Raw genomic sequence first — 24,604 nt, forward strand, 5'->3', positions numbered from 1 at the left:
AGACACAATTCAGAAAGAGACCATCAAAAAGAGGTGGCAGAATTAAACCAGACGTTGGAGTAGACATTCTCTGTTTACTATGGCAAATAGAACTTAATTTCATATATCAGAGATTTCCAGGGTGGGTCTGGGGGAGACAGAGATATACCATCTGAAGCTCTGACTTCACCAGAAGAGGAACTGGAATCTATTCACTCAGGGGAAAAAAACCACACAAAGAAGCAAAAGACAAACCAAAGTAAAACAACAGCATAAAAAAGAAAACCAAGCCAAAGAAGCAAACAAACAAAAAAAATTAGAAAGAAATACAATATACTTGGTAACCTGGTGGTAGTCCACATATGATGGTGCCCAAAGCTGTTGTCATGTCCTGTCAGATGCCAAACACCTCCCATAAGAAAGAGGCCCAAAGAGAGAGATATTGTTTTTTCCTGAAGAAAACCCCGATGAACATTTACTTCCTTTTTAGGAAGTCTCCACTCCATTGCTTTAATGTTCCAGTGACCGTACCATGTCATTTGTACCATATCATGGGAAACCACTGATCTGCTGATGTGCTGGTCTCTGTTCACACTCCATCTTAATCTCCGTTTTGACTGAGCCTACATCTTGCTGTGCACTTCCTTCAACAAGTTCTGAACTTTAAGCAGCAGTTAAACTAAACAGAATCATCCCCTTGCAGTATTTCTTCTAAAATTAAGTGGTCTTGAAATCAGGAGACAAATTTCTGGTCATTCTTCAAAAAACCTTATTTGTACCCAGACACAGAATTTATGTGTCTCTTAATGTCCTCCATGTGTACACATTATGATCTGTAATCTGCAAATATTTATTTACTTACTTTCTTGGCATAGTTTGCTAGCTCTGAAGAATGTGTTTTATTGTCAATAAAATTGAAGGGGAATTATATGACAGTCAGATATCAGTGATTTCAGTGATTGACAAGTCAGGAAGTAGTTTTACTGTTGGAAAACCTGATGAGTTTACACAAAAGTCAGACGGATAAGCACTGCCGGCAGCAACAAAAGAAAACTTAGAAGAGGAAGCCAGTTCTGATACAGTTTTAACAGAGAGAAAACAGAGAAGATTTGAGTAATGCACATCAGACAAATGTTTTCACTTATCTATGTTTTTGTCTGAAATAGATATATATACATTATATTTCTGAATATGTAATTATTTAGTGCAACTAGTGGCACACCAGCACTAGTCCCATGTTTAATTAAAGGAACTTTCTGCTGCTCAGTATCAGGGTCATTTATTTAATAAAATAAGAGTGAAGACATCGTAGAATTGGGATTTTCTTTGAGATACATACTCTCCAATGTGTTTTCTTGTTGTACTGGAAAAGTGAGTGGTTCAGCAGAGATGCAAGTTAAGCCTCCCTGGCTCAGCCTCCTGGCATTCACAAGAGTTATTTAAAGAAATTGATTGCTTAACAATCAATATAAACCTTGGAAAGAATATCTTGCTAGGAGAGCTGAGTTGATTATGTCATCTCCATGGAGATGGAGCTTGGGTGCATTATCATGTGGAGCTGTCCCAGATGGACTCTGCTCATTTGCTCAATTAGTTTAATATGTGGATAGCCTTGTTCTGAAATCACTGTTCTGGTTTGATTTAATTCTTCCTTGATAGAGGAATTAGTGCACTTAAAATTTGTATCTTACCATAGACTGAATTGGTATTTCAGTGTTGGGTGAGACTTTTGAAGTATTTGCAAAGCATTTACTCAACAATATAGAATCTTACAGAGGTTCTGTTTAGTTTTCTTCCTAAATTTAGAATATATGGCTTTCTCTTAGCATGCACATAAATCACCCCCTTGGGAATGGTAAGCAAGAGCAATTAGTAGCTGTAGTGAGGGTCAAGTAAAGTAACAAGCATATGCTCTTAAATAGTTTACCAATGTTGTCCTGATACAATTCTGTAAAAGTATACCAAGAACTATACTATGAATAAGTTTGTTGCTAAAATAATGTTTTCTTCATTCAAGTTGTATTCTGTTCTGCTCCTTGCTGTTTTTTTCATGTCATTAATTTGGTTTATTCTTCAGACCTTCTTTCTAACTCCATCTTGCCCCTCCTTTTTTTCATGTTTTCCCCTTTCTCATTGTCTGTTGTAAGCAGCAGTATAACTCCATAATGTTTTGGGAGTCCTGTTCCAGAGACTGGTTGTAAATTAGGAGAGATAAACAGTGTGTTCTCAGTGGACTGTTGAAACACGTGGTCACTCCCATTATTGATGTACTTCTCTTCTTCACTCTAGGTACGCTTAATGATCACAGATGCTGCAAGGCACAAGCTCCTTGTTCTAACTGGCCAGTGCTTTGAAAACACAGGAGAACTCATTCTTCAGTCAGGGTCCTTCTCCTTCCAGAACTTCATTGAGATCTTCACAGATCAAGAGGTATGTTTAGAAAAGTGTCTTCCATGCATTGTTACATGCTGGCAGAGATTCCTAGAAGAATAAAAGTGTCTGTCTTGTTAGAGTTACCATAGGCAGCCTGGTGCTGCTGCTCTTTACTCTTTATTATAGGCTTTCTTGCAAAACATTTATTTATTTTACTTTAGATTTAATGTAAATTGCCCAACAAAATAATTGAATATTAATTTGGGAAATTAAATTACAACTTCCAGAAAGAAAAAATCAAGGAATCCTTAACAATGGAAGGAAATAGTTCTGTGTTTAAAATACACAGGTTGTTAATCTAAGGTGCACATACAAAGTAGTCGAATTAAACTTGACACCAGGTTCTTGCCTGTGGCTAATTAGCAAGCGGCATTAATAAGACAGAGTGTGGTTGTTAGAATAACTGTGTTTTTTGCACTATCTACCTGCTTAGCTTTTCTATAGTAGTGTCTAAAATATGGCCAGTGAATCTGTAAAACTTGCGGTTTTTACATACCAAAACAATAAGTATTAAATATACCAGTATTTACCATTTGTTTCATGACTTGTTACTTTGCTCTCTTCCTTAATGTACTGTGTCTGAAAGCTCCCATAGGGCAGGAATCCATAGTAAACAAGCTGTCATACTTAATTTGGCTGCCATATAAAGTATATATTTAAATGAACTGTATGGCTGCATCCATACAGATTTAGTTTCCGCTATTAATTAGAAGCATGTCAGTAGGCTGAGGTTTGAAAGTTCAGCACTGAAATAGCATAGTTTGCGTGAGCTCTAATTTGACCTTACTGTATCCATTTGATCTATTCTCAAAGTCTCTTTGTTCAGCAAATGGTTGAGGAAAGAGCTGGATTCCTGCTCCTTGAGACAGTCCTGGCAGCTAAAATTCACTGGCACTTCTTAGTTACTTTTCTATGAAATTACAAGCTCAAGTTCCTTATGTCTGCCTAATTAGCAACACATAATTACTTTATGACTACATGCAAAACTAGGGGCAAATGCTACCATTACCATTAGGAAACAAAATTATTGCTTGAAAAGTGGGAGGATGGGGGTTGGCCATGAGTTGCAGATGCTGTGGGGTTGCTGCAGCAGTGGGTGTTCAGGACACACTCCCATGGGCTATGGGTAAGGCTCATTTGGCTCATCTCTGTGGCTGGCAGTGTGCTCACCAGCCAGCTGGCATGGCTCTCAGCAAGTGCTGGCTTCCAGCCTATTGTTTCTGAAGCCTCAGGGTCTCAGTGTGTCGGCAAGCTTTCACAAAACCAAAGTTTTTTGGTTGACACATGTTTGTCATACTGCAGTTCATGTGTGCAACATTTTTGTTAAATATTGAAAAGAAATAATTAGGAATAAAGGTCTAGAAAAAGTGGCTACTGGTTTTCTATGTGGTGACGAGATGAAAGAATTGCTGTGCTGTCCTGATCCTAGTGGACTCGGCAGTGACAGATTTACAGTTGGACTCAGTGATATTAAGGGTCTCTGGCAACCTAAACAATTCTATGATTCTATGACCATGTAAGGTGGGAGTGTTTCTGGCCTCTGCCCATTTTTACTTCACTGGGCCAAACCTGAACTAAGGTCAGGAATGTGCTTGCAAATAAGTAAATACACTTTGGGAGACACTTGTATAAAGTCTAATTCAGAAATCTATCTCTAGCATGCAGAACTCTCTTCAGGAAAAGCCTGAAAGCAGGTTTTTCAATTTATCCTATGTAGGAAGGTGTGAAATGTCCCATTCCCCTGCTTCTGCAACAACAGCTAAAACACGAAAGTCTTTCTTGTACCTTTGTGATTCAGGGTAGGAAGTAATAACCATGTTTTCTCTGAGCAGCCAATTTACTGTTGGTCTTCACTGGCTGTGACACCTTTAAAACTCAAGCATTCCTCAACAGATGTCTTTCAATGTTTAGAAAAGGTTTATTCAGGTTTACTGGTATATTTCTTTGCTCACGCAGTGGTTTTGAATTTGGAGAAGAGAAGGAATAGCTGCATCTTTGTGTTGCTGTCTATGCCTAGTGTCACCATTTGAAATTCAAATCTATTGAACACTTTTTTCTGAGGCATGACTGAATCTGCTATTCCTAATAGATACAATCTGTGCCTGGAATAAACTTCTTTTAATTTTTCTTTAGCCGGGGCTTCCAGTGGCTTAACACTGTCTGCATTATGCATGCCAACTTTAGGGAGCAAAAAAGTCAGAATTTAGAAGTATGAAGCAGAAATCCAAATATGGTATAATATAAACTGGAGAGGACTCACCCCAAACCTTGACACAGTATATTCATTCCCCAATATGTTACCATAATTTTTTTTTTATCTAGACAGAAAATCGGCCCTTTATGAGAAACAGTCTGTACTCCAGTTTTTTCCTTATGCATGCAACAGACTTGGATTTATTTATTCAGAGTAAATGATTTTTTCTTACATTTGGCTCTCCCTAATAGTGTGTTTTCAACCCTGATCAGAGACATAAGAATTACTCTTGAGAATCTAAATCCATTTCAAAGCTGTCATCTGTGCTGCCCCTCTTTTCTTAATTCTGCAATAAACAACAGTAATGGTTCCCCAGCTGTCCTTATCTTTTAACCTTTTCAGCCTTTTCTCCATTTATTCTTTCTGCTTTGTTTTTTCATTTGCTGTCAGATAGGGCCATGTCTGACATATGAGTGAGATTTATGTATACTCCTGTCAAATGGTTTAGATACTCAGTAACAATGATATAAGAAGGTAGAAAATATTTATTTTGGGCTTTATTTATCTCTTGGTTGGACTGGTATTCTTAAAACAGCCACTGCACCTTTGTTGAGTTGTATGTTTGGTAAATGCTCAAAAATAAGTTACATAACACAAAGAAAAAACTACACACAGAGGGGCCCAAAGAGATCCAACACAATCAAACATCATTAATCTTTTATATATTAATTTTGTCTGTTGATACAGCTTGTGGTCCAAGAATTCCCAAATATTCAGTAGTGTTATCTATACCATCCTTGTGAAAAATGTTCTTAAATCTTGAATTGACAACTGAATCTCTGCAAAGAAGGTTATGGTATTTTTTGTGATGATGTGCTGGCACATTTTCCACTGACGTTTAATATCTGAATTACTTCTCTATAGAAGCTTGGTGGTCTCTTTGGTAAGGGCAAATAGAACAGAAATAAGCTGCATTTAACCGAATTGTCAGTTAAAAAAGTCAAATGAAAGTATCTGTGGGACTGAAATAAGGTAAAATATGTCATACTTTTTCATGTTTGTCTCCTTATCTGAGACCATCAAATACTGTTTTTTAGTTCAGAACCCTGGGATAAAAAATGGCTGTTTGTACTGTGGCATGGAAATTTATATTTTCTGTGCCTTTTTTGCAGCAGTTGGTTTTGGTACTGGAATGTTAAGTAAAACTGGCAAAATTAATAGAATTACTCTAGATTTCAAATTTTGTGGTCCATGAATTTTAATTCAAACTAGTGACAAGAGCATTTTTAAACTTTTTTTTTTTCCTTGACCTTTCTTTGGCTCTGGACCTTGGGATCTCAGAAGTACAAAATTTAGAATCATAGATTCAAAGAATCATTAAGATTGGAAAAGACAAATTCACAGAATTGTTTGGGTTGGAAAAGATCTCAAAGATCATAAAGTCCATCTCTTAGCCAACACTTCCAAATTCAACAGTAAACTCTGCCCCCAAGCACTACCACGTCTACAGATCTTAAATACCTGCAGGGATGATGACTCAACCACTTCCCTGGGCAGCCTGGTTTAGTGTTTGACAACCCATTTGGGAAAGAAATTTTCCCTCTCACCCAATCTGAACTTCCTCTGGTGCAATTTGACACCATTTCTTGTCCTCCTGTCATTTGTAACTAGGGAGAACAGACCAAGTCCCCACCTGGCTACACCTTCCTTTAAGGCAAATGTAGAGAGAAATAAGATCCCCGAAGCCTGCTTTTTTCCAGACTAAACAACCTCAGCTCGCTCAGCCACTCCTTGTCAGACTTGTTCTCCAGGCCCTTCACCAGCTCTGTTGCCTTTCTCTCGATATGCGCAAGCTCCTCAGTGTCTTCCTTGGAGAGAGGGGCCCAAAAACTTACAGTTATTTTCATTTCTGAAGTATTGACTCATTTCTTAATCACAGAATCATTACGGTTAGAAGGGACATCTGGAAATTATCCAGTCCAAGCCCCCTGCCAGGGCAGGGTCACCCAGAGCAGTTGACACAAAAACATGTCCCAGTGGATTTTGAATATCTCCAGAGAGGGAGACTTCAGAGCCTCCCTGGGCAGCCTGTTCCAGCTCTGCCATCCTCAACATAAAAAAGTTCCTCCTCATTTTGAAGTGGAGCTTCTGTTTTAACTTACGGCCATTGCTCCTTGTCCTGTCACTGGCTACCACCAAAAAGAGTCTGGCACCACCCTCTTGACACCTGCCTTTGAGATACTTAATATGTATTGACAAGAACTCCCCTCAGACTTCTCTGTACTAAACAGGCCCAGATCCCATTTTCTCACCTCCTAAGAAAGATATTTCAGTCCCTTCATCATCTCTGTGACTTCTTCTGGACCCTTTGTAGTTCTCTGTCTTTCATGATCTCTGGAGACCAGAATTCAAAACAGCACTCCAGATGTGGTCTCACATCTGAGTAGAGATCATCTCCCTCAACCTGCTGGCTACACTCTTCCTGATGGAAGGAAGGGTGCTGGCTTTTCAGGAATGGTGTCCTCTAGGGATACAATTGACCATCTTGGCCAGAGGGACACTTTGCTGGCGAATAGTCAACTTGGCATCCACCAAGATTCTCAGGTCATTCTCTGCAGAGGTGCTTCCCAACAATTCAGCCCCCAGGCTGTTACTGGTACTTGGGGTTACACCTCCCCAGATGCAGAACCCTGTATTTGCCTTTGTTGAACTTCATTCTCTACACCAAGTTCTCCAGCCTTTTGAGGTCATGCTGAATGGCAGCCCAGCCTTCAGGTGTATCGGCCACTCCCCACAGTGTCATCAGCAAACTTGCTCAGGGCGCATTCCATCCCTTCATTCAGGTTGCTGATAAAGAGTTTGAATAAGACTTGATTCTCCTCAGCTGATCATAACTCTCTGAGCTCTGCCATTCAGCCATTCCTTGATCCACCTCGTTGTCCGTTCACCTAACCCACATCTCCTGAGCTTTATTTATGAGGATGTTATGGGAAATGGTGTCCAAAGCCTTGCTGAAGTGGAGGCAGACAACATCCACTGCTCTCTCCTCATTGACCCGTCCTGCCCTGCCATCACAGAGGGCTGTCAGATTGGTCAGCATGATTTCCCCTTGGGGAATCCTTGCTGACTGCCTCTGATGTCTTTCTTTTCTTTTGTTTGCTTGGTGATGACCTCCAGAATGACCTGTTCCATCACCTTTTGAGGAGTGGAAGTAAGGCTGACTGGCCAGTAGTTTCCTGGGTCCTTTTTCTTCCCATTTTTGAATAAAGGAGTAACACTGACTTTCCTCCAGTCATCATCCACCTCTCCTTTTCTCCAGGACTTTTCAAAGAGTGTTTTAGCAACATTTGCCAGCTACTTCAGCACCTGTGGGTGCATCTCATCAAGACCCATGGATTTATGGGTGTTATGTCTGCCCAGCTAATCTCTAATGCAACCCCCTAGAACCAATAAAACTCTTCCTTTTCTCCAGCCTCCCTTATCTCCAAGATCTGAGGGCTGGCCTCAGCAGTAAAGACTGAGGCAAAGAAGACATTCAGTGATTCCACCTTCTCTAAGTCTTCCATGACCAGGAGACCAGTCTGATTTGTCAGTGACACACGCTTTCCTTATTCTTTCTTTTGCTGCTGATGTACTCCTAGAAGTCCTGCTTTCTGTCCTTGATGGCCCTTACCAGACTCAATTGTGGGTGGGCCTTGACCTTCCTTGTTACATCCCTGCATATTCTGACAATGTTCCTATAGTTCTTCCATGTGGTCTGTGCCTTTTTCCACATTACATAAATTTCTTCCTTCCATTTGAGATTTACTAGAAGCTCCCTGCTTATCCATGCAGGTCTCCTGACCCCTTTGTTGCTCATTGGGAATACACTGGTCTTGAGCTTGAAGGAAGGATGCTTGAATACTGACCAAGTCTCTTGGACCCCCATATTTTCCAGAACCCTAAACCGTGGAATTCCTCCAAGTAGTCTTTGAAGAGGTCTAAGTTCAGGACCTCTGAACTTAAGTAAGCAGGAAGTCCTGAACTTAAGCAGTAAGTCCTGCTTAAGGACTGCTTCCTCACAGGATTCCTGCTTTGCTTCCTCACAAGATTCTGAATTCCAGCATCTCATGATCACTGCTCTGGAAAACTCTCCTACAACCAGTCTTGATAAAATGCCCACTCAGTATGATAGTTAGGACCATCCTTCTATAAAGTATGAAGAAGGGAAGGGGGAACCTTATATCCTGTTGTCCTTTGGGCAGTACTGACCAGAAATAAGGTCCTCCTTTGTATTTTAAAAAAATAAGGCAGTAAAATAGTTGTGATACCAGCTTACTTTAGCATCTAGAATGGGGACTTGCCAGTGCAGAACCAAATGAAAAAGGTTTTATCTATCTGATCAGGAAATATGTGTTGGCATTAATTGTCATTAAAAAGTAAATTTGTGTGCATCTTCTTGTGTTTTTGTTTTATAACCCTAGATTGGTGAATTGTTGAGCACCACACACCCTGCCAACAAAGCCAGCCTAACTCTTTTCTGCCCTGAGGAAGGGGACTGGAAAAATTCCAACCTTGACAGACACAACCTTCAAGACTTCATTAACATTAAACTCAACTCAGCTTCCATATTGCCTGAGATGGAAGGACTCTCTGAATTCACAGAGTATCTGTCAGAATCAGTAGAAGTGCCATCGCCTTTTGACATTTTGGAACCTCCAACCTCAGGAGGTTTCTTGAAGCTCTCCAAACCCTGCTGTTACATTTTCCCAGGGGGAAGAGGGGACTCTGCATTGTTCGCAGTGAATGGATTCAATATGCTTATCAATGGAGGATCTGAAAGAAAATCTTGCTTTTGGAAACTTATCCGGCACTTGGACAGGGTAGATTCCATTCTGCTGACTCACATTGGAGATGACAATCTGCCAGGAATCAATAGCATGCTTCAGCGAAAGATAGCTGAACTAGAAGAGGAACAGTCCCAAGGGTCTACTACCAACAGTGACTGGATGAAAAATCTGATCTCACCTGATTTAGGAGTTGTGTTCCTTAATGTACCTGAGAACCTGAAGAACCTGGATCCTAATTTCAGAGTAAAAAGGAGTGTAGAAGAAGCTTGCTTTACTCTCCAGTATTTAAATAAGTTGTCTATGAAACCAGAACCACTTTTCAGAAATACAGGAAATACCATTGAACCTATCATTTTATTTCAGAAAATGGGAGTTGGCAAACTTGAGATGTATGTGCTTAATCCTGTCAAAAATAGCAAAGAGATGCAATATTTTATGCAGCAGTGGAGTGGTACTAACAAAGATAAAGCTGAATTCCTGCTACCAAATGGCCAAGAGCTAGACATTCCATTATCCTATTTCACCTCTGTCTCATCCCTGATTGTGTGGCATCCAGCTAATCCTGCTGAAAAAATAATCCGAGTTCTCTTTCCTGGAAACAGCACCCAGTATAATATTCTAGAGGGACTAGAAAAACTCAAACACTTAGACTTCCTGAAACAACCAATGGTTACACAAAAAGACCTAACTGGGAACATTGCTAGTCCAGCTGTGAAACAAGCAAAATTGAAACAACGAACAGATAGCAAGGAGAGTCTGAAGCCTGCTGCAAAGACACCACCAAATAAGCCTGTCAGAAAGGAATCTAAAGAAGAAACACCAGAGCCTGTGAAGCCTAGTCCAGTACCAGAAAAGCCTCAGAAGCTGGAAAGCAAAGAAAAAGTTCCAGTTAAAAAAGAAAAACCAGCAAAAGTAGAGACCAAACCAATAGTGGTAGAAAAAGACATAGCAAATAAGGAAGAACAACTAGTGAAATCCGAAATTCCTGAGAAACAAGGTACAGATGTAAAACCGAAAATGTCAAAGGAGAAAACAGTGAAAAAGGAAGTCAAAGCAAAACCTGAAGAAAAGAAGGAGGACAAAGAAAAACCAAAGAAAGAGGTTTCTAAAAAAGAAGAGAAAACACCCATCAAAAAAGAGGAAAAACCAAAAAAAGAAGAGATCAAGAAAGAAGTTAAGAAAGAGGTGAAAAAGGAAGACAAGAAGGAAACTAAGAAAGAAATAAAGAAAGAAGCTTCAACAAAAGAAGCTAAAAAAGAAGCTAAAAAAGAAGAGAAGAAGGAAATCAAGAAGGAAGACAAAGAAGCCAAAAAGGACATCAAAAAGGTTCCTAAAGAAACAAAGAAGACAGCTACTCCTTCAAATGAAGCCAAAAAGCCAGCAGCAAAGCCTAAACCACAAAAGAAGGAGGAACCTGCTAAAAAAGAAGCAATAGCTGCTGGAAAGCCAAAGGAAAAAGGAAAAGTTAAAAGTGTGAAGAAGGACCTCAAAGTCAGTGGAGCACAAGCTGCCCTTGCAGCAGTTGGAGCCACAACTGTAGCAGCTGCAGAAATTACAGCCGGTGGAAAGGAGCTTGAAGCAGAGAGATCCCTTATGTCTTCACCAGAGGATTTAACAAAGGATTTTGAGGAATTAAAAGCTGAAGAAGTAGAAACAATAAAAGAAACAAAATCTGAAGTTGCACTTATAAAGGATGATCTGAATCTCACTGGCACAGTACAAAAAGACGCTTTTGAAGTACAAAAAGAAAAATTGGATAATGAAGGACCTGCTGAGTCATCTGATGAAGGCATAACTACCACAGAGGCTGAGGGTGAGTGTGAACAGACACCTGAAGAATTGGAACCTGTGGAAAAACACAAGGTTGATGACAATGAAAAGTTTGAAGATGAGGGAACTGGCTTGGAAGAATCATCTGAAGCAGATTATGAAGAAAAGGCAGAGACAGAAGAAGCTGAAGAACGAGATGAGGTGGAAAAAACACAACTGGATGCCACAAAACCGTATGTGGAAGAATCAAGAAAAATTCCAGGTGGCTCAGAAAAAGTAATGACTCAAGTAGATACTAACATTAAAGATGAAAATTGTATTGAAAAGGCAGATTATGAGGCATCCGATGAACGAGCTGAAGAAGACAGGGAAGAAGCAATAGAAAAGGCAGAAACTGAAGAGACTGAAGAAGATGAGGAAGACAAAGCAGAAGACATCAGAGATGAAGAAGAAACTGAAAAAACAGAAGCCGAAGAAGATTATGTGATGGCTGTGGTAGACAAAGCTGCAGAATCTGGTGAAGCCGAGGATAAGTATGGCTTACTCATAATTACACCAACTAAGCGCTCAGAGTCTCAGTCTCCTGTGATTGAACCAGCTTCTTCTATCCATGATGAGACACTGCCTGGTGGTTCAGAAAGTGAAGCCACTGTTTCTGATGAAGAAAATAGGGAAGATCAACCTGAGGAGTTCACTGCTACTTCAGGTTACACACAGTCCACCATTGAAATATCCAGTGAACCAACTCCAATGGATGAAATGTCAACACCCCGAGATGTCATGAGTGATGAAACTAACAACGAGGAAAGCGAGTCACCCTCTCAGGAATATGTGAACATTACCAAGTATGAGACATCACTGTACTCTCAGGAGTTCAGCAGAACTAAACTTTCTCCACTTCCAGATGCTTTTAATGGGCTATCGGAAGGATCCAAAACAGAGGCCACAGAAGGAAAGGATTATAATGCCTCAGCTTCCACCATCTCACCACCATCTTCATTAGAAGAAGATAAATTCTGCAAATCTGCATTCCAAGATGTATACCGGCAAAGAGAAAGTGAAATCCAAGGCACTGATAAATTAGAAATCAGAGAACCCTATCAAGAAGATGGTGGAAAACATATTTCAGCCAAGAGTCCAGCTGACAGTTTGTCCCCTCCATCGCCTGTTGCCAAAACACCACTGAGTGAACGTAGTGTGAACTTTTCACTCACTCCCAATGAGATCAAGGTTCCTTCTGAGTCTGTCCCCGTTGCTAAATTGCCTGATGTACACCAAGAAGTTGCTGAAGAGCACTGCACAAGCCCTGAAGATAAAACATTAGAAGTAGCATCTCCGTCACAGTCTGCTGCTGGTAGTGCTGGCCACACACCTTATTATCAGTCTCCCACTGATGAAAAGTCCAGTCAGCTTCCCTCTGAAACCAGTGAAAAGTCAACAGAAGCTCCTGTTAGCTTTGAGTTCAGTGAAGTCAAAGACGAGTCTGAGAAATGCAGAATAAGCCCTATGGATGAGCCCGTGCCAGATTCAGAATCTCCTATTGAAAAAGTTCTCTCACCTCTGCGGAGTCCTCCACTGATAGGTTCAGAGACCACTTACGATGCGTTTTTGAGTGCTGATTTAAAGTCTCCCACCAGAGATTATGGAAGTCCTTCTGAGGGGAAACCTGAAAAGGAAAAATCACCTGTTCAGATGAGCCCAGCTTCTGAAGCAAGCTCTGTGGGCCTCTTCCAAGAAAAACAAGATGAAAAAAGCATGGAATTTATGGTAATTAAGGAAGGCTTCAGCCTGGAAAGGAAAATGGAGGATACAGAACCCAGCAGCTCCCAGTCTTCACTGGTCTTGGATGAGCGGAAGTTAGCAGGTGATCTCTCACCAACTCAAATAGATATCAGTCAGTTTGGTTCTTTAAAAGAAGATACCAAAATGTCAATTTCTGAAGGCACTGTCTCTGACAAGTCTGCAACCCCCGTTGATGAGGTTGTTGCAGAAGACACCTATTCCCATATAGAAGGAGTAGCTTCTGTCTCTACAGCATCCGTTGCTACCAGTTCATTTCCGGAACCAACTACTGATGATGTATCTCCTTCTTTGCATGCTGAGGTTGGTTCTCCCCACTCTACTGAAGTTGATGATTCCCTTTCAGTGTCAGTTGTTCAAACACCAACAACTTTTCAGGAAACAGAAATGTCTCCATCTAAAGAAGAGTGCCCAAGACCTATGTCAATTTCTCCACCAGATTTCTCACCTAAAACTGCAAAATCAAGAACACCGGTGCTTGATCACAGATCTCCTGAGCAGTCAGCTATGTCAGTAGAATATGGTCGGGAGTCACCTGAGCAGTCTTTAGCAATGGATTTTAGTAGGCAGTCTCCAGAATATCCTGCTGTAGGCACTAGTGTACACCATATATCTGAAAATGGACCAACAGAAGTAGATTATAGCCCTTCAGATACACAGGAGTCTCCTTTTGCACAGAAGATTTCACCTGTGGAACAGTCATCTTACTCTCAAGAGAAAGATATTTCAGAAATTATTTCAGTTTCTCAAATTGAAGCTTCATCCTCAACTTCATCAGCTCATACACCTTCCCAGGTAGCTTCACCACTGCCAGAGGAAACATTTTCAGGTGGTGTTCCACCCAGAGAGATGTCACTGCATTCTTCTTTTACCTCAGAAAAGGTGCAGAGCCTGGGGGAAAAGCTGTCACCAAAATCTGACCTGTCTCCACTAACTCCAAGGGAGTCTTCTCCCCTGTATTCTCCTACTTTTCCAGACTCACCTCCTGCAATCACAGAAGCAGTGTCAGCTAGTCACACATCTTTGTTGTCACAGCATGTGTCTCCTGTCAAAGCTTTTGGTTATCAGGAACCCCTATCAAAGCACAGTCCAGAACCTTTACTCAGCCCTGATAAAGAAGATTCAGAGAAAAGCAGCAGGTCACCAGAAGAACTTAGTTATTCATATGAGGCCAGAGAGAAAAGTACAAGGTCACCAGAGAACATCAGCTATTCCTATGAGGCAGTCGGAAAATCTACTAGATCACCTCAAGCTATGGATTATTCCTATGAAACAAGCAGAAAAACTACTAGGTCTCCTGAGACCACAGATTATTCCTATGAGATAACCAGGAACACTACTAGGTCACCTGAGGGTACAGACTATTCATATGAGATAATTGAAAAAAATATGAGGTCATCTGAGGTCACAGATTATTCTTATCAGATAACAGGGAAAACCACCAGGTCACCAGAAGCCACAGATTATTCCTATGAGACAGCTGGGAAAATCACCAAATCACCTGAAGCCACAGATTATTCCTATGAGTTAACTGGGAAAGCTACCAGATCGCCTGATACTATGGATTATTCCTATGAGACAGCAAGGAAAACCTCTAAGTCACCAGAAGCCGTTGGCTACTGCTATGATACAATTGGGAGAACCACCAGGTCATCAGAGGCCATGACTTACTCTTATGAGACAACTGGCAAAGCCTCCAGTTCACCTGAAGCCACAGATTACTCGTTTGAGACAACTGGGAGAGCTAGCCCTGAGAGGTCACCTGAAGCTACCAGCTACTCCTATGAAGCAAGTGCACATTTTACTCCAAGTAAATCGTTAGCAGAATCCCGTCAAGATGTTGACTTATGCCTTGTGTCCTCTTGTGAATATAAGCATCCCAAAACTGAACTTTCACCTTCATTTATCAACCCAAATCCCCTTGAGTGGTTTGCAAGTGAGGAACAGTCTCAAGATCAAGAGAAGCCACTAACTCAATCTGGGGGAGCTCAGCCTCCTTCTGGGGGAAAGCAGCAAGGGCGGCAGTGTGATGAAACTCCTCCCACATCTGTGAGCGAGTCTGCCCCGTCTCAGACCGATTCGGATGTTCCGCCAGAGACTGAGGAATGCCCTTCCATCACTGCAGATGCTAACATTGACTCAGAGGATGAGTCGGAAACCATTCCAACGGACAAGACAATTACGTACAAACACATTGACCCGCCACCTGTCCCAATGCAGGATCGCAGCCCTTCCCCCAGGCACCCTGATGTCACCATGGTTGATCCAGAGGCTCTGCCAGTTGAACAGAATTTAGGTAAACCTTTGAAGAAGGACCTCAAAGAAAAGACGAAGACAAAAAAGCAGGGTACCAAGACCAAGTCATCTTCTCCTGTTAAAAAAAGTGATGGTAAATCAAAACAAGTGGCTTCACCAAAGCCAGCTACAAAAGAATCTTTAGACAAAATTTCCAGAACAGCTTCTCCAAAAAAGAAGGAATCTGTGGAGAAGGCAACCAAAAATATCTCCAATCCAGAGGTAAAGTCTCGAGTGGAGGAGAAAGATAAGGATACCAAGAATGCAGCGAATACAACAACATCCAAGTCGGCAAAGACTGCAGCCACAGGTAAAGACAAATAGTAATTATTTGCTATTATATCAGCTTAAAGTGCAGATTGTGGCATATCCTCAAAGAAATTTCAGGTTTTAAGTACAAATCCAGCATGTAAATGCCACATTTAAATGCATGAAAGACACTACTTTCACTTCTATAATCTGAGAAAATTGATGTCAGTTTGCCCAGAGAGTACATAAAATAGAAAGAATTTAATACAAGCTGTCTAAACAGTTAAACACCTAATAGAATTGAAAGTACCACTTTTGTAGGTGAAGTAAAATCAGTAGCAAGGTGAACCCTTTTATTCATTGTGAGAAATAGGTAGATATATTTCTCTTTAACATAAATTAATGCAATTTAATATTGTGCAAGGCAAAGTCACTATCTCTCTTTGGATGTTCTTATTACTTTGCTGAATTGATTTTAAAAGCAGCATTTAAAAAATTTAACATTAGTAAAAGCATTTTGAGTGAAGTAAACATGTACATCACATAATCCAGTCTTATGCCATCACTGATAACTAAACGTACAGAAAGTTAATGTAATTTTGAATGTCTGTTATACATTCTAAGTAGCAAAAAATTGTGAATTAGATTACTGAAGGAGGTATTGCGCTAATAGGTTGTTTCCAGCAGACCTTGTTAGGGACTATTTGGGGGATACTTTGATTTTTCTGCTGTGAGGACTGATGTTTGTCGAAACCTTCTTTACAAGGAGCAGTTCTAGAATTCAGCACAAACAAACCAGCAGTCAACTGTCCTTAGCTTCCCCATTTTTGGTAGTCCATTGTTCCTTTCTCACCCCGTTCTTTGCATCTCAGTTAGAAGATACATTTCGAAGCAGCAATGTAGTTATTCTTGCTGTGCATTTCTGCAGCACTTAAGCTCTATATTAAAGTCATTAGGCATACTTCCCAGGTATATCCTGGAATAATTTGTAATGACATAAAATAGTAAAAATATAGCAACAAGTATCTTAATTAGTGTTGGTATGTACAATTTAAAATTACATCTGAGATTTTTTTATCATCAAAGATGATAAAATATTTTGTAACAAAACCAAATCAGGGAATCTTATCATTTCATTTGGCATTTTGCCCTGTGGCGAGTGTCAGAACATGCTAGACAACTGCAAGGGAGTTGCCTGGCCTTACACTGTTTGACCCTAAATTGATCATATTGCTCAGATAATTCTTAACCAAGCTTAATCAACATGAGAAAGCTAATAAACCATAAACATTGATCATCTGAGTAAAATTACTGACTGAAGCCCGATTTTGAGTTTACACTATGACTTTAGAGCAAAAGATGCGATTTTTTGTTTAATAGTCTTAATGTGTTTACTTGTTGCACTTCATTTTGACTGAAGCTCCTAGAACAAGTGCTGTATATACTATGTACAGCAGCAAAGAAACACTTCCCCCTACTTTTCGTGATAAGTAGCTAATTTGTGTATGCAGATAAGGATACAGCAGGCAGACAAATACTTGACTCTGTTCCCTGAATTGCTTTGCAACTTCCTCCTTCCAAGTTCCTCTTTGTGCTCATGTGTAGTAGCTTCCTGATGCATCTGCAAGGCAGCCTGAGCACATCAATTGCCATCATGTCTTGCTATGTACCTCAGATTTCAGGACAGCTTCAAATTTTCATGGCCTCCTGTCTGATACAAGATTTTATGATCAGTCATACTCTAGACTTTTTAAAAGCTGCACTTCTTCATCAGGAAAATAATAGCACCATTTACAGAATGGTAATTCAGTAATCACAGCCCTGCATAGTAATTGTTGGATAATAGTAGTATATTACTGGAAAAGGTTCAGCTAAATTTTTGTAATATGGTAGTGATTTTTTATTGTGTTATATAGTTCCAGTTTTTCAGGTTTTTGCTCCCATTACAATTATAATTGGGGTACAGCAAAGCTGTAACATGCCATTATATGTAGGAGGGTAATTCCATAATTGGCCACGTCTCACCTCAGTGGTTATAATAGTAATTAATAAATGCATGTTTTTAACCAGCCTGTGAGATATTCTTTTGTTGTTTGGTTTCCAAAGGACCTGGGAATACTAAGGTGGCAAAATCTACAGCAGTGCCTCCAGGACCTCCAGTGTATTTGGATCTGGTGTACATTCCCAACCACAGCAACAGCAAGAATGTTGATGTTGAGTTTTTCAAGAGGGTGCGGTCATCCTACTATGTGGTGAGCGGGAATGATGCTGCGGCCGAGGAGCCAAGCAGGGCTGTTCTGGACTCCCTGCTGGAGGGCAAGGCACAGTGGGAGAGTAACATGCAGGTAGGCTCTTCATTTCTATCTCAACCTGGAAATCTAACCTTTCTCAGCTATGAGAAACTGGAGCACCTCTGGCACAGATGCCAGAGAATGGGGTCCTGGCTTGGTTTGAAAGACAGGTGTCTGCCAAGGAAGGCAGGAACCTCCTTTGGAATGGAGAGTATGATGAGAGGAAAGAGGACCTGCACCCAACACCTTTTACCCAGACCAATTCTCCCGGTATCTCTGTCCTTCCCAGACAAACCCCCAGGTGAAAAGAGAGAGTAGCTAGCTGCACTCTTCCCCTGAGGTGTGGCAACTTCTTTTGCCTCTCTTAAGTACGCCATCATTATTATCTCCTGCCAACACATGTGGGAGAAAATTCCTTGAGAGAAAGAAACAAAAGCAAGAATCCTAAACTCCAGCAGGTGCCCAGGCTGGGCACCAGTGAAACTGTTGATGATGTGTGAAGCACAGAGCTGCCCTGTACTGCCTTCAGAGCAGTTCCTGGTTTTTAAAACAGTTCCTGGTTTTTAAAACAGATTTTAAACTGGCATATAGGGCCAGCTTGGCCATCTCATAATTTCACGACACCACATACATGATCTGAGTTTGGCATTGTTGCAGTTTTAAGAAAGCAAGAAAGGTTTCGCACTTTTTAGAGAAATTACATGCATTTGGAAACTACATGTGCCTTCCATTATGATGAATAAGTGAAAAAAAAATTGTCTATAATCTGAAGAGTTATCATGCAGATTACAACTTTATACTTCTCTTGAAAGCTGCATCTCAGCACTGTGAGAAACAAGCTTCACTCTTCAACATTTTTAAAAGTTGAATAAGGGATAAAAGGGACAGTAAACAGCGATGGGTGTGTAGCTGTAGGTAGAGGCACACTGGCTAATCATAGCAAATCTTCTTATGTACTTTTTCATTGCATTAGGTCAAATACATATTCATGAAGATTAAACATACTCAAACATTTCTTTAAACTTGTTTACATGTTCCAGGGATTCTTTAGCTTGGTTCAACCTCTGACCCGTCTTTTTAGAGTACATGCAGTAATCATGGATGTGATTTTGAGAGTCGTATCTCACTTCTGTAGTTTCAGCAGGCGATAGTGCAAGTTGAAGGGTCAGTGGCAGGGGTCTTTACATCTGTTCCTCAAGTGTTATCTGACCATGCAGTACGTTTTAGCTATTTCCACAATTATTTTAAATCAACATCAGCTATTTCACAAATTCATCTGTTATTCTCACTTCTGTCAGTTAGTTATAAAAACAAAGACATTAGTTATTATTCCACAACTACAGTTACTTCTGCAAAAGTGAACACAGAGCATCCACTTTAATATTTCGTGAAAGCCTAAACTATAATTTATGTTTATCACACTAAAATATGCAAGTTACACAGGGACCAAGGCACTGGCCACAAAAAACTGACAAATTATACTATATTAAATGCATGTAAAAGTGATTACAAATTGTACTATATCAAAATTGTGGTGATTAATAATAATTTGCAAAAACCAATACATAATAGCAAAAGCCAAGAACTACATAGTTATTTATAACAACACCTTACAAAAAAAACATTTTATTTTTATAAACCTTATTTTCAGTCATGCTACCTTACCTATATGTTGATTTCTTTTTATCCATCCATTTATTCAGGTATTTATTGCACAAAAATTCACTCTTTCCAAAAGGGAAACATACTTGTTGGCTGGGGCTTCTTGAAAAGACATTTTTCGTATCAACTATTTCTGTGTTCCATTCAATAGGACTTTTATTTCATGTTGCAGGTGACTTTAATCCCAACCCATGACTCCGAAGTGATGAGGGAATGGTATCAAGAGACCCATGAGAAACAGCAGGATCTCAACATCATGGTTTTGGCAAGCAGCAGCACTGTTGTTATGCAAGATGAATCTTTTCCTGCATGCAAGATTGAGCTGTAAGAACAAGACCGTGCATCACAAGATTAACCGTTGTTTCCAGAAATTCTTCAGTTTGACAGCACCTTTCCTGAAAATTCAAGTCATCTATTTCAACTGCTGAACTATATACCTGCCAAATGCTATACTGTGTCACAGTGATGCAAGTCACTAATATTTTTCAGTCTTTGTTGGTTGCTAAGGGAAATAAGTCTTCCCATAGTAGAGTACAAATTACTGCGAAAATACAGATCCAGTTGCAACTCCACTGAACATTTTGAAACCATGCACTAGCAACCCCAATTGACTTTTGCCAGGTAGAGGCATTTGCCCTCTAAAGAAATACAAAGAGAGAAAGAGAGAGAGGGGTAGGAGGAGAAAGTAGTAAATCATTAGGTCTGCATTAGTCTCATGGCAATAGATGTATCGCTTACTAGAGTCTGCTTATGTTCTCACACGAGAAGAACGTTTTAAATTTTTATCAATTTGAGCTATCACTATGGGGATCCTTTTTTTAAAGAATTAAGTTAGCTCAAACATAAAAAGAAAGAGAACATGGCTAGGAAGGGATGTATGACCTAATCACTCATCAGCAGCTTTCCACTTTAATTTGAACTCTGCATACTGACACACCCTAACAATCATAGGCCAAATATGCATGTAGCCTGCACCCCATCCAGAAGTCTAAAACCTTTCTTACAACATGCAGAATTGTTGGTCTAAAGCATGCTTCCAGCGAAAGCCCACTCACTCCAGCCAGAACTGACCAGTCCACATGCTTGAAAACACCCATGTCCACTGTCGATTAACTGAAGCAAAATACCAAAGCGGTCGGGAGTACATACAGTAGACAATTTGCCTTAGAAAGTGACTTGAATGTACAAAGAAACTTGATGCACTTATTTTTTAATGCTGAGACAGCAAATTTATAAAACATCTGTGTAGGATCATAGTTGCACCAGTAAAGAAGCGTGAGTACGCGTGTGGTATTAGGAACTTATCTGACTGGTCAAATGGTTTGGTGCTATGAATTACATATATTAGTTATGTGAACACTTCATAGATGCACCTGGACAGCTCAACAAGGCAAGATGAGCTTTTTTTTGAAGGCTCCTTTCGTACTGTGGAAGCAAGATAGAAGTGGTGTCTAGTATCAGAGTTACAAAATTTAGTGAAACATTCAGAACGATGGAAAAGGTTACCTGTGAGCCTGCACAGTATTCAGCCTTCCTTTGTCCTACCTGATTTTATTTGTTTAATTTAAGAGTGAACATGGGAACAAATGTACAGAAGCCTTTCTTTTTAGTGCTGCATGAACTTTTAATACATGACTTGTAACAAACATTTTCATTTACAGGTAAATGCAAGGAAAAATTTTTAAGGTGAAGGTATTCTTCTTAGTAGTTTTGTAAGATAAATGAGTAGTGTTGTTTAAGATTCTAGTGAGAATTGATATTGAGGTAAAATTTATTGAAAACAGTCAACTGTCAATACCTTTTTCAGGAGATGGGTATGGAAGGATACCCTCATAAAACTGTTCTGTTGATGGTGACAGAAAATGGGATTTGAGAAGTTGATTGCCCAATACTTAAAAGGTTATAACTTACATTCTCAACCCTCACAAGATCTTGGAAAAGGATAGAACAAGCAATAAGGAAAAAGTCCCTTCTTTTCCCTTTTCCTTCCCTTCCTTTCCCTTCTCTTCCCCTTTGCTTTCCTCTTTCCTCTACTCTTTCCTTTCCTCCTTCTCTTTCCTTTACTCCTCTCTCCTCCTCTCATTTTCTCTTTTTTTACCCTTTCACTTCCTTTCCTCTTCCTCGCATTGCCTCTTCCTTTACTATTCTTTTTTTCTTCCTTTTCTTTCCTTCTTCATACCTCCATTCTTTTTCTTTTCTATACTGTTTGCAGAGGAACAGCACCACTGCTCTGTGACTTAAGACAGTTTGGATTTTTTAGTCTCAGAAATTTTACCCCAATTAAAAAAATCTTGTTGCATTGCAGAAGGTCTGCAAATCTGAATTTAAGAAGGTGTAAAGGCCTACAGCATGGAGTTACGTGCTGGTTGTATGAATCACCATTATGGCTATTAAGTTTTACAATGTAGTGAACTATGACCTCATTTTATTTTCTCTACTTATAATTTATTTCAATTTTACATTGTTAGGATATTTTTGTTTAATAGGTGTATGTTTGCACTCCTAATTTTTATGAGGGTTTTTTAATACTGGTTTAGGGTCTTGTAAATGTGGGCTTCTCATGCCCATTTAATGCTGTGAATTACTGTTTGTCAGTGGTTGGGGTTTTGATTTATTTTTAATGTCTTCTCTTTTTTAGATTTCTCTAGCAATGCTGTTTTATTTATTTCTATACCTTTTAAGTAGTTAAGAATAACTCAGAGTGACTATGGCACAAAAGGCAGATGGAAATGTATTGTGAAAACAAGCATGTTTGCTGGGCTCATGTAATTCACTTAAAAATGCTTTTGTAATACATATTCTACAAAGATATGGGATATCTTTGCAGACTATGTTGTATAATTTTGTAGGTATGTTCTGCAGAATTTTTGGCAGAACAGTTGTACTGTTTCTATAATTCTTTCTGATTTATCTATTTTATTATACTGTTCAGAATTCAAACCTTTTGAGTGGGTGGGAACAGATTTTCTGATTTTCTGACAGCACCTGACATGGTTTGTATCTCTGCTTTGGTAGAAAATTGTTTTAAGTACAGCAGTGGTTTTGTGACTAATCTCACTTATGCCACTCACTCCTGTGAATCAGGAGCAATTTCACTACTGTCAGGGAAGTTACAGTCATCTGATCCTACTGTAAATTAAATTGGAATCAAGCCTTAAATATGCCCAAGCAAGTTTAGGATGGCTGAAACATTTGGTTTACTTCTGAAGTAATAATTATAATTAGACAGTTACATGTACATTTGCTTTTTTTGCTGCTACAAGAATATTAAAACCATGGTCTGGCTATTCTGAGGTATTGTAATGCCTGTTCCATCCACTCCCTTCCGAATGGCAATGGCACCTAGATTCAACACTGCGATGAGCTCCTCCATTGGCTCCTCTTGCCCTTAATGACTTTCCTGCCTGTGGATCTAATCTACCTGTGCTAATCCTAGTACTACACAACTAGTTTAGTGTAACAGTCATCAAAATGTACTGTGTACATTAACGATGAGTGCTGTTGATCAGCATAGATTTCTAGGAGCATGGTTTGTTATTGATTACTCTAATTGTAAAGATTCAATATCTGAGTGCAAAGAACACTCCATTTCAATGATGGTATTACCCATAACAGCATTCCCAGTCATGATCTTTATGCTATTAATATAATGCTTCATAATTCAATGAAGAATTAACTTTGGGGATCCCATCCCACTCTTGAACTTGGACAGGGCCTCTCTTGCATGCCTTTTCAAAGTCCTGTGGTGGGCCTGACTCATTGACCTCTATTTTCACCCCATCTTTCATAGAAATCACTTTTGATTTTTTTTTTACTTATTTTACATACTGTGGTGAATGGAGATAACTGTGTATATGAATGTTGGGGTTTTTTTAATTGTCTATGATAGCTTATGCATTTTAGGAGAGTTCTGGTACTCTTTTACTAAGATTTAATAAATTTGTTAATTGAATTTTCAATCCCTCCCAACACAAGCAAATGGGTTCCAAAGAGCACTTGCTGTACATTTGGAACATTTCTGTCATGCGCTTCTCTTTGTTCATCTGTCGCCAGAGGTTCTTGCTCAGTAATGATGTTTTTGAGAGAAATAGTAATTTTCTTGGTCTGGATTTACTAGAATATGAAAAAAATATAATGTTTACACTTGAAAGAAAAACTTTCATCATTTCACTTAATAATTGAACAAAACACTAAAATCAACTAGGGATAAGCATTTCTTAGAATGCAATTATATTATTCACCTAGTTTAAAAATGTTTGCTATTTAAAATTTGAAAAAAAAAGAAAAAACTCTTATATGTTGTGACTTTACAAAAAATTCTAAAAAAAAAGAGTAACTAAATAAAACAATGGCATAAAATATAGAAAGAAAAAAATTTAAGAAGCAGCTTCTCTCTACTAGGCTAACTAAGCGCTCCAGAAGGCAGGAGCTACCTCTTCAAGACTGGGCTGTAATCTCAATGTAAAAGACAAAATCTGAAATATGCTTTCACGCATTTGCATGCAGCCATTATCTTCCAAACTATGGAAAGAAAGTCTTGTGGCTGGCTGAGAAGCACCTCACACACCTCCTCTCTCTTGTTCTGAATGGTGTTTGTGTCAGTCTGCAGCTGTGTATGGTATTATGTCTTATAATCCTGCATCACTTCTATTCTATCCAGTCATATCTAATGTAGAAAATTAGTTTCCAGTGAAAGTAATATGTAGTGCTTTTATGATATTTGTGTGCAATATCCCCTCTTCCATTGAGGATATTTGATGTAAAGGAATCAAACTCAGTTCCACAATAAAATACAAAAGTGATAAAGTGGTGTTGACATGTTTCTTGTCTTTGTGTATGTATGTATTTTGAAGTTCTCCCTTTTTCTTAGTCATGATTACCTAGTCTATGGGGGTTTTTTTCCTGAAGATCAGTGATTATTTGAATGCCAGACAAACCCCAATCTCTCTTTAGTAACTGGAAGATAAATGTGGAAGGATACTTTTATCTTGTGGTGTGAAACGTTACCATGATGTACCATGACATGGCTTCTCTTTGTTGTTCTCATTCCTGTATTCCTCAGCAGAATGAGAAAACACCTCATTTTCAGTAAGTACACAGTC

The 24,604-nt window shown here is 39.4% G+C and overlaps 1 protein-coding gene across 1 annotated transcript in view; it reads left to right on the forward strand.

The window, feature by feature from the left end:
• Nucleotides 1-24,308, forward strand: part of MAP1B (microtubule associated protein 1B) — a 71,468-nt gene extending 47,160 nt beyond the window's left edge. Inside the window, exons 4-7 of the mRNA XM_030968617.1 lie at nt 2,269-2,409; nt 9,070-15,610; nt 17,656-17,894; nt 19,675-24,308. Coding sequence (XP_030824477.1) covers nt 2,269-2,409; nt 9,070-15,610; nt 17,656-17,894; nt 19,675-19,830 — 7,077 coding nt within the window. The 3' untranslated portion in view covers nt 19,831-24,308. The remainder of the gene's footprint in view (nt 1-2,268; nt 2,410-9,069; nt 15,611-17,655; nt 17,895-19,674) is intronic.
• The last annotated feature ends 296 nt before the right edge of the window (nt 24,309-24,604 follow it).

This window comes from Camarhynchus parvulus, chromosome Z (genome assembly GCF_901933205.1).
Source record: "Camarhynchus parvulus chromosome Z, STF_HiC, whole genome shotgun sequence".
NCBI lineage: Eukaryota > Metazoa > Chordata > Aves > Passeriformes > Thraupidae > Camarhynchus > Camarhynchus parvulus.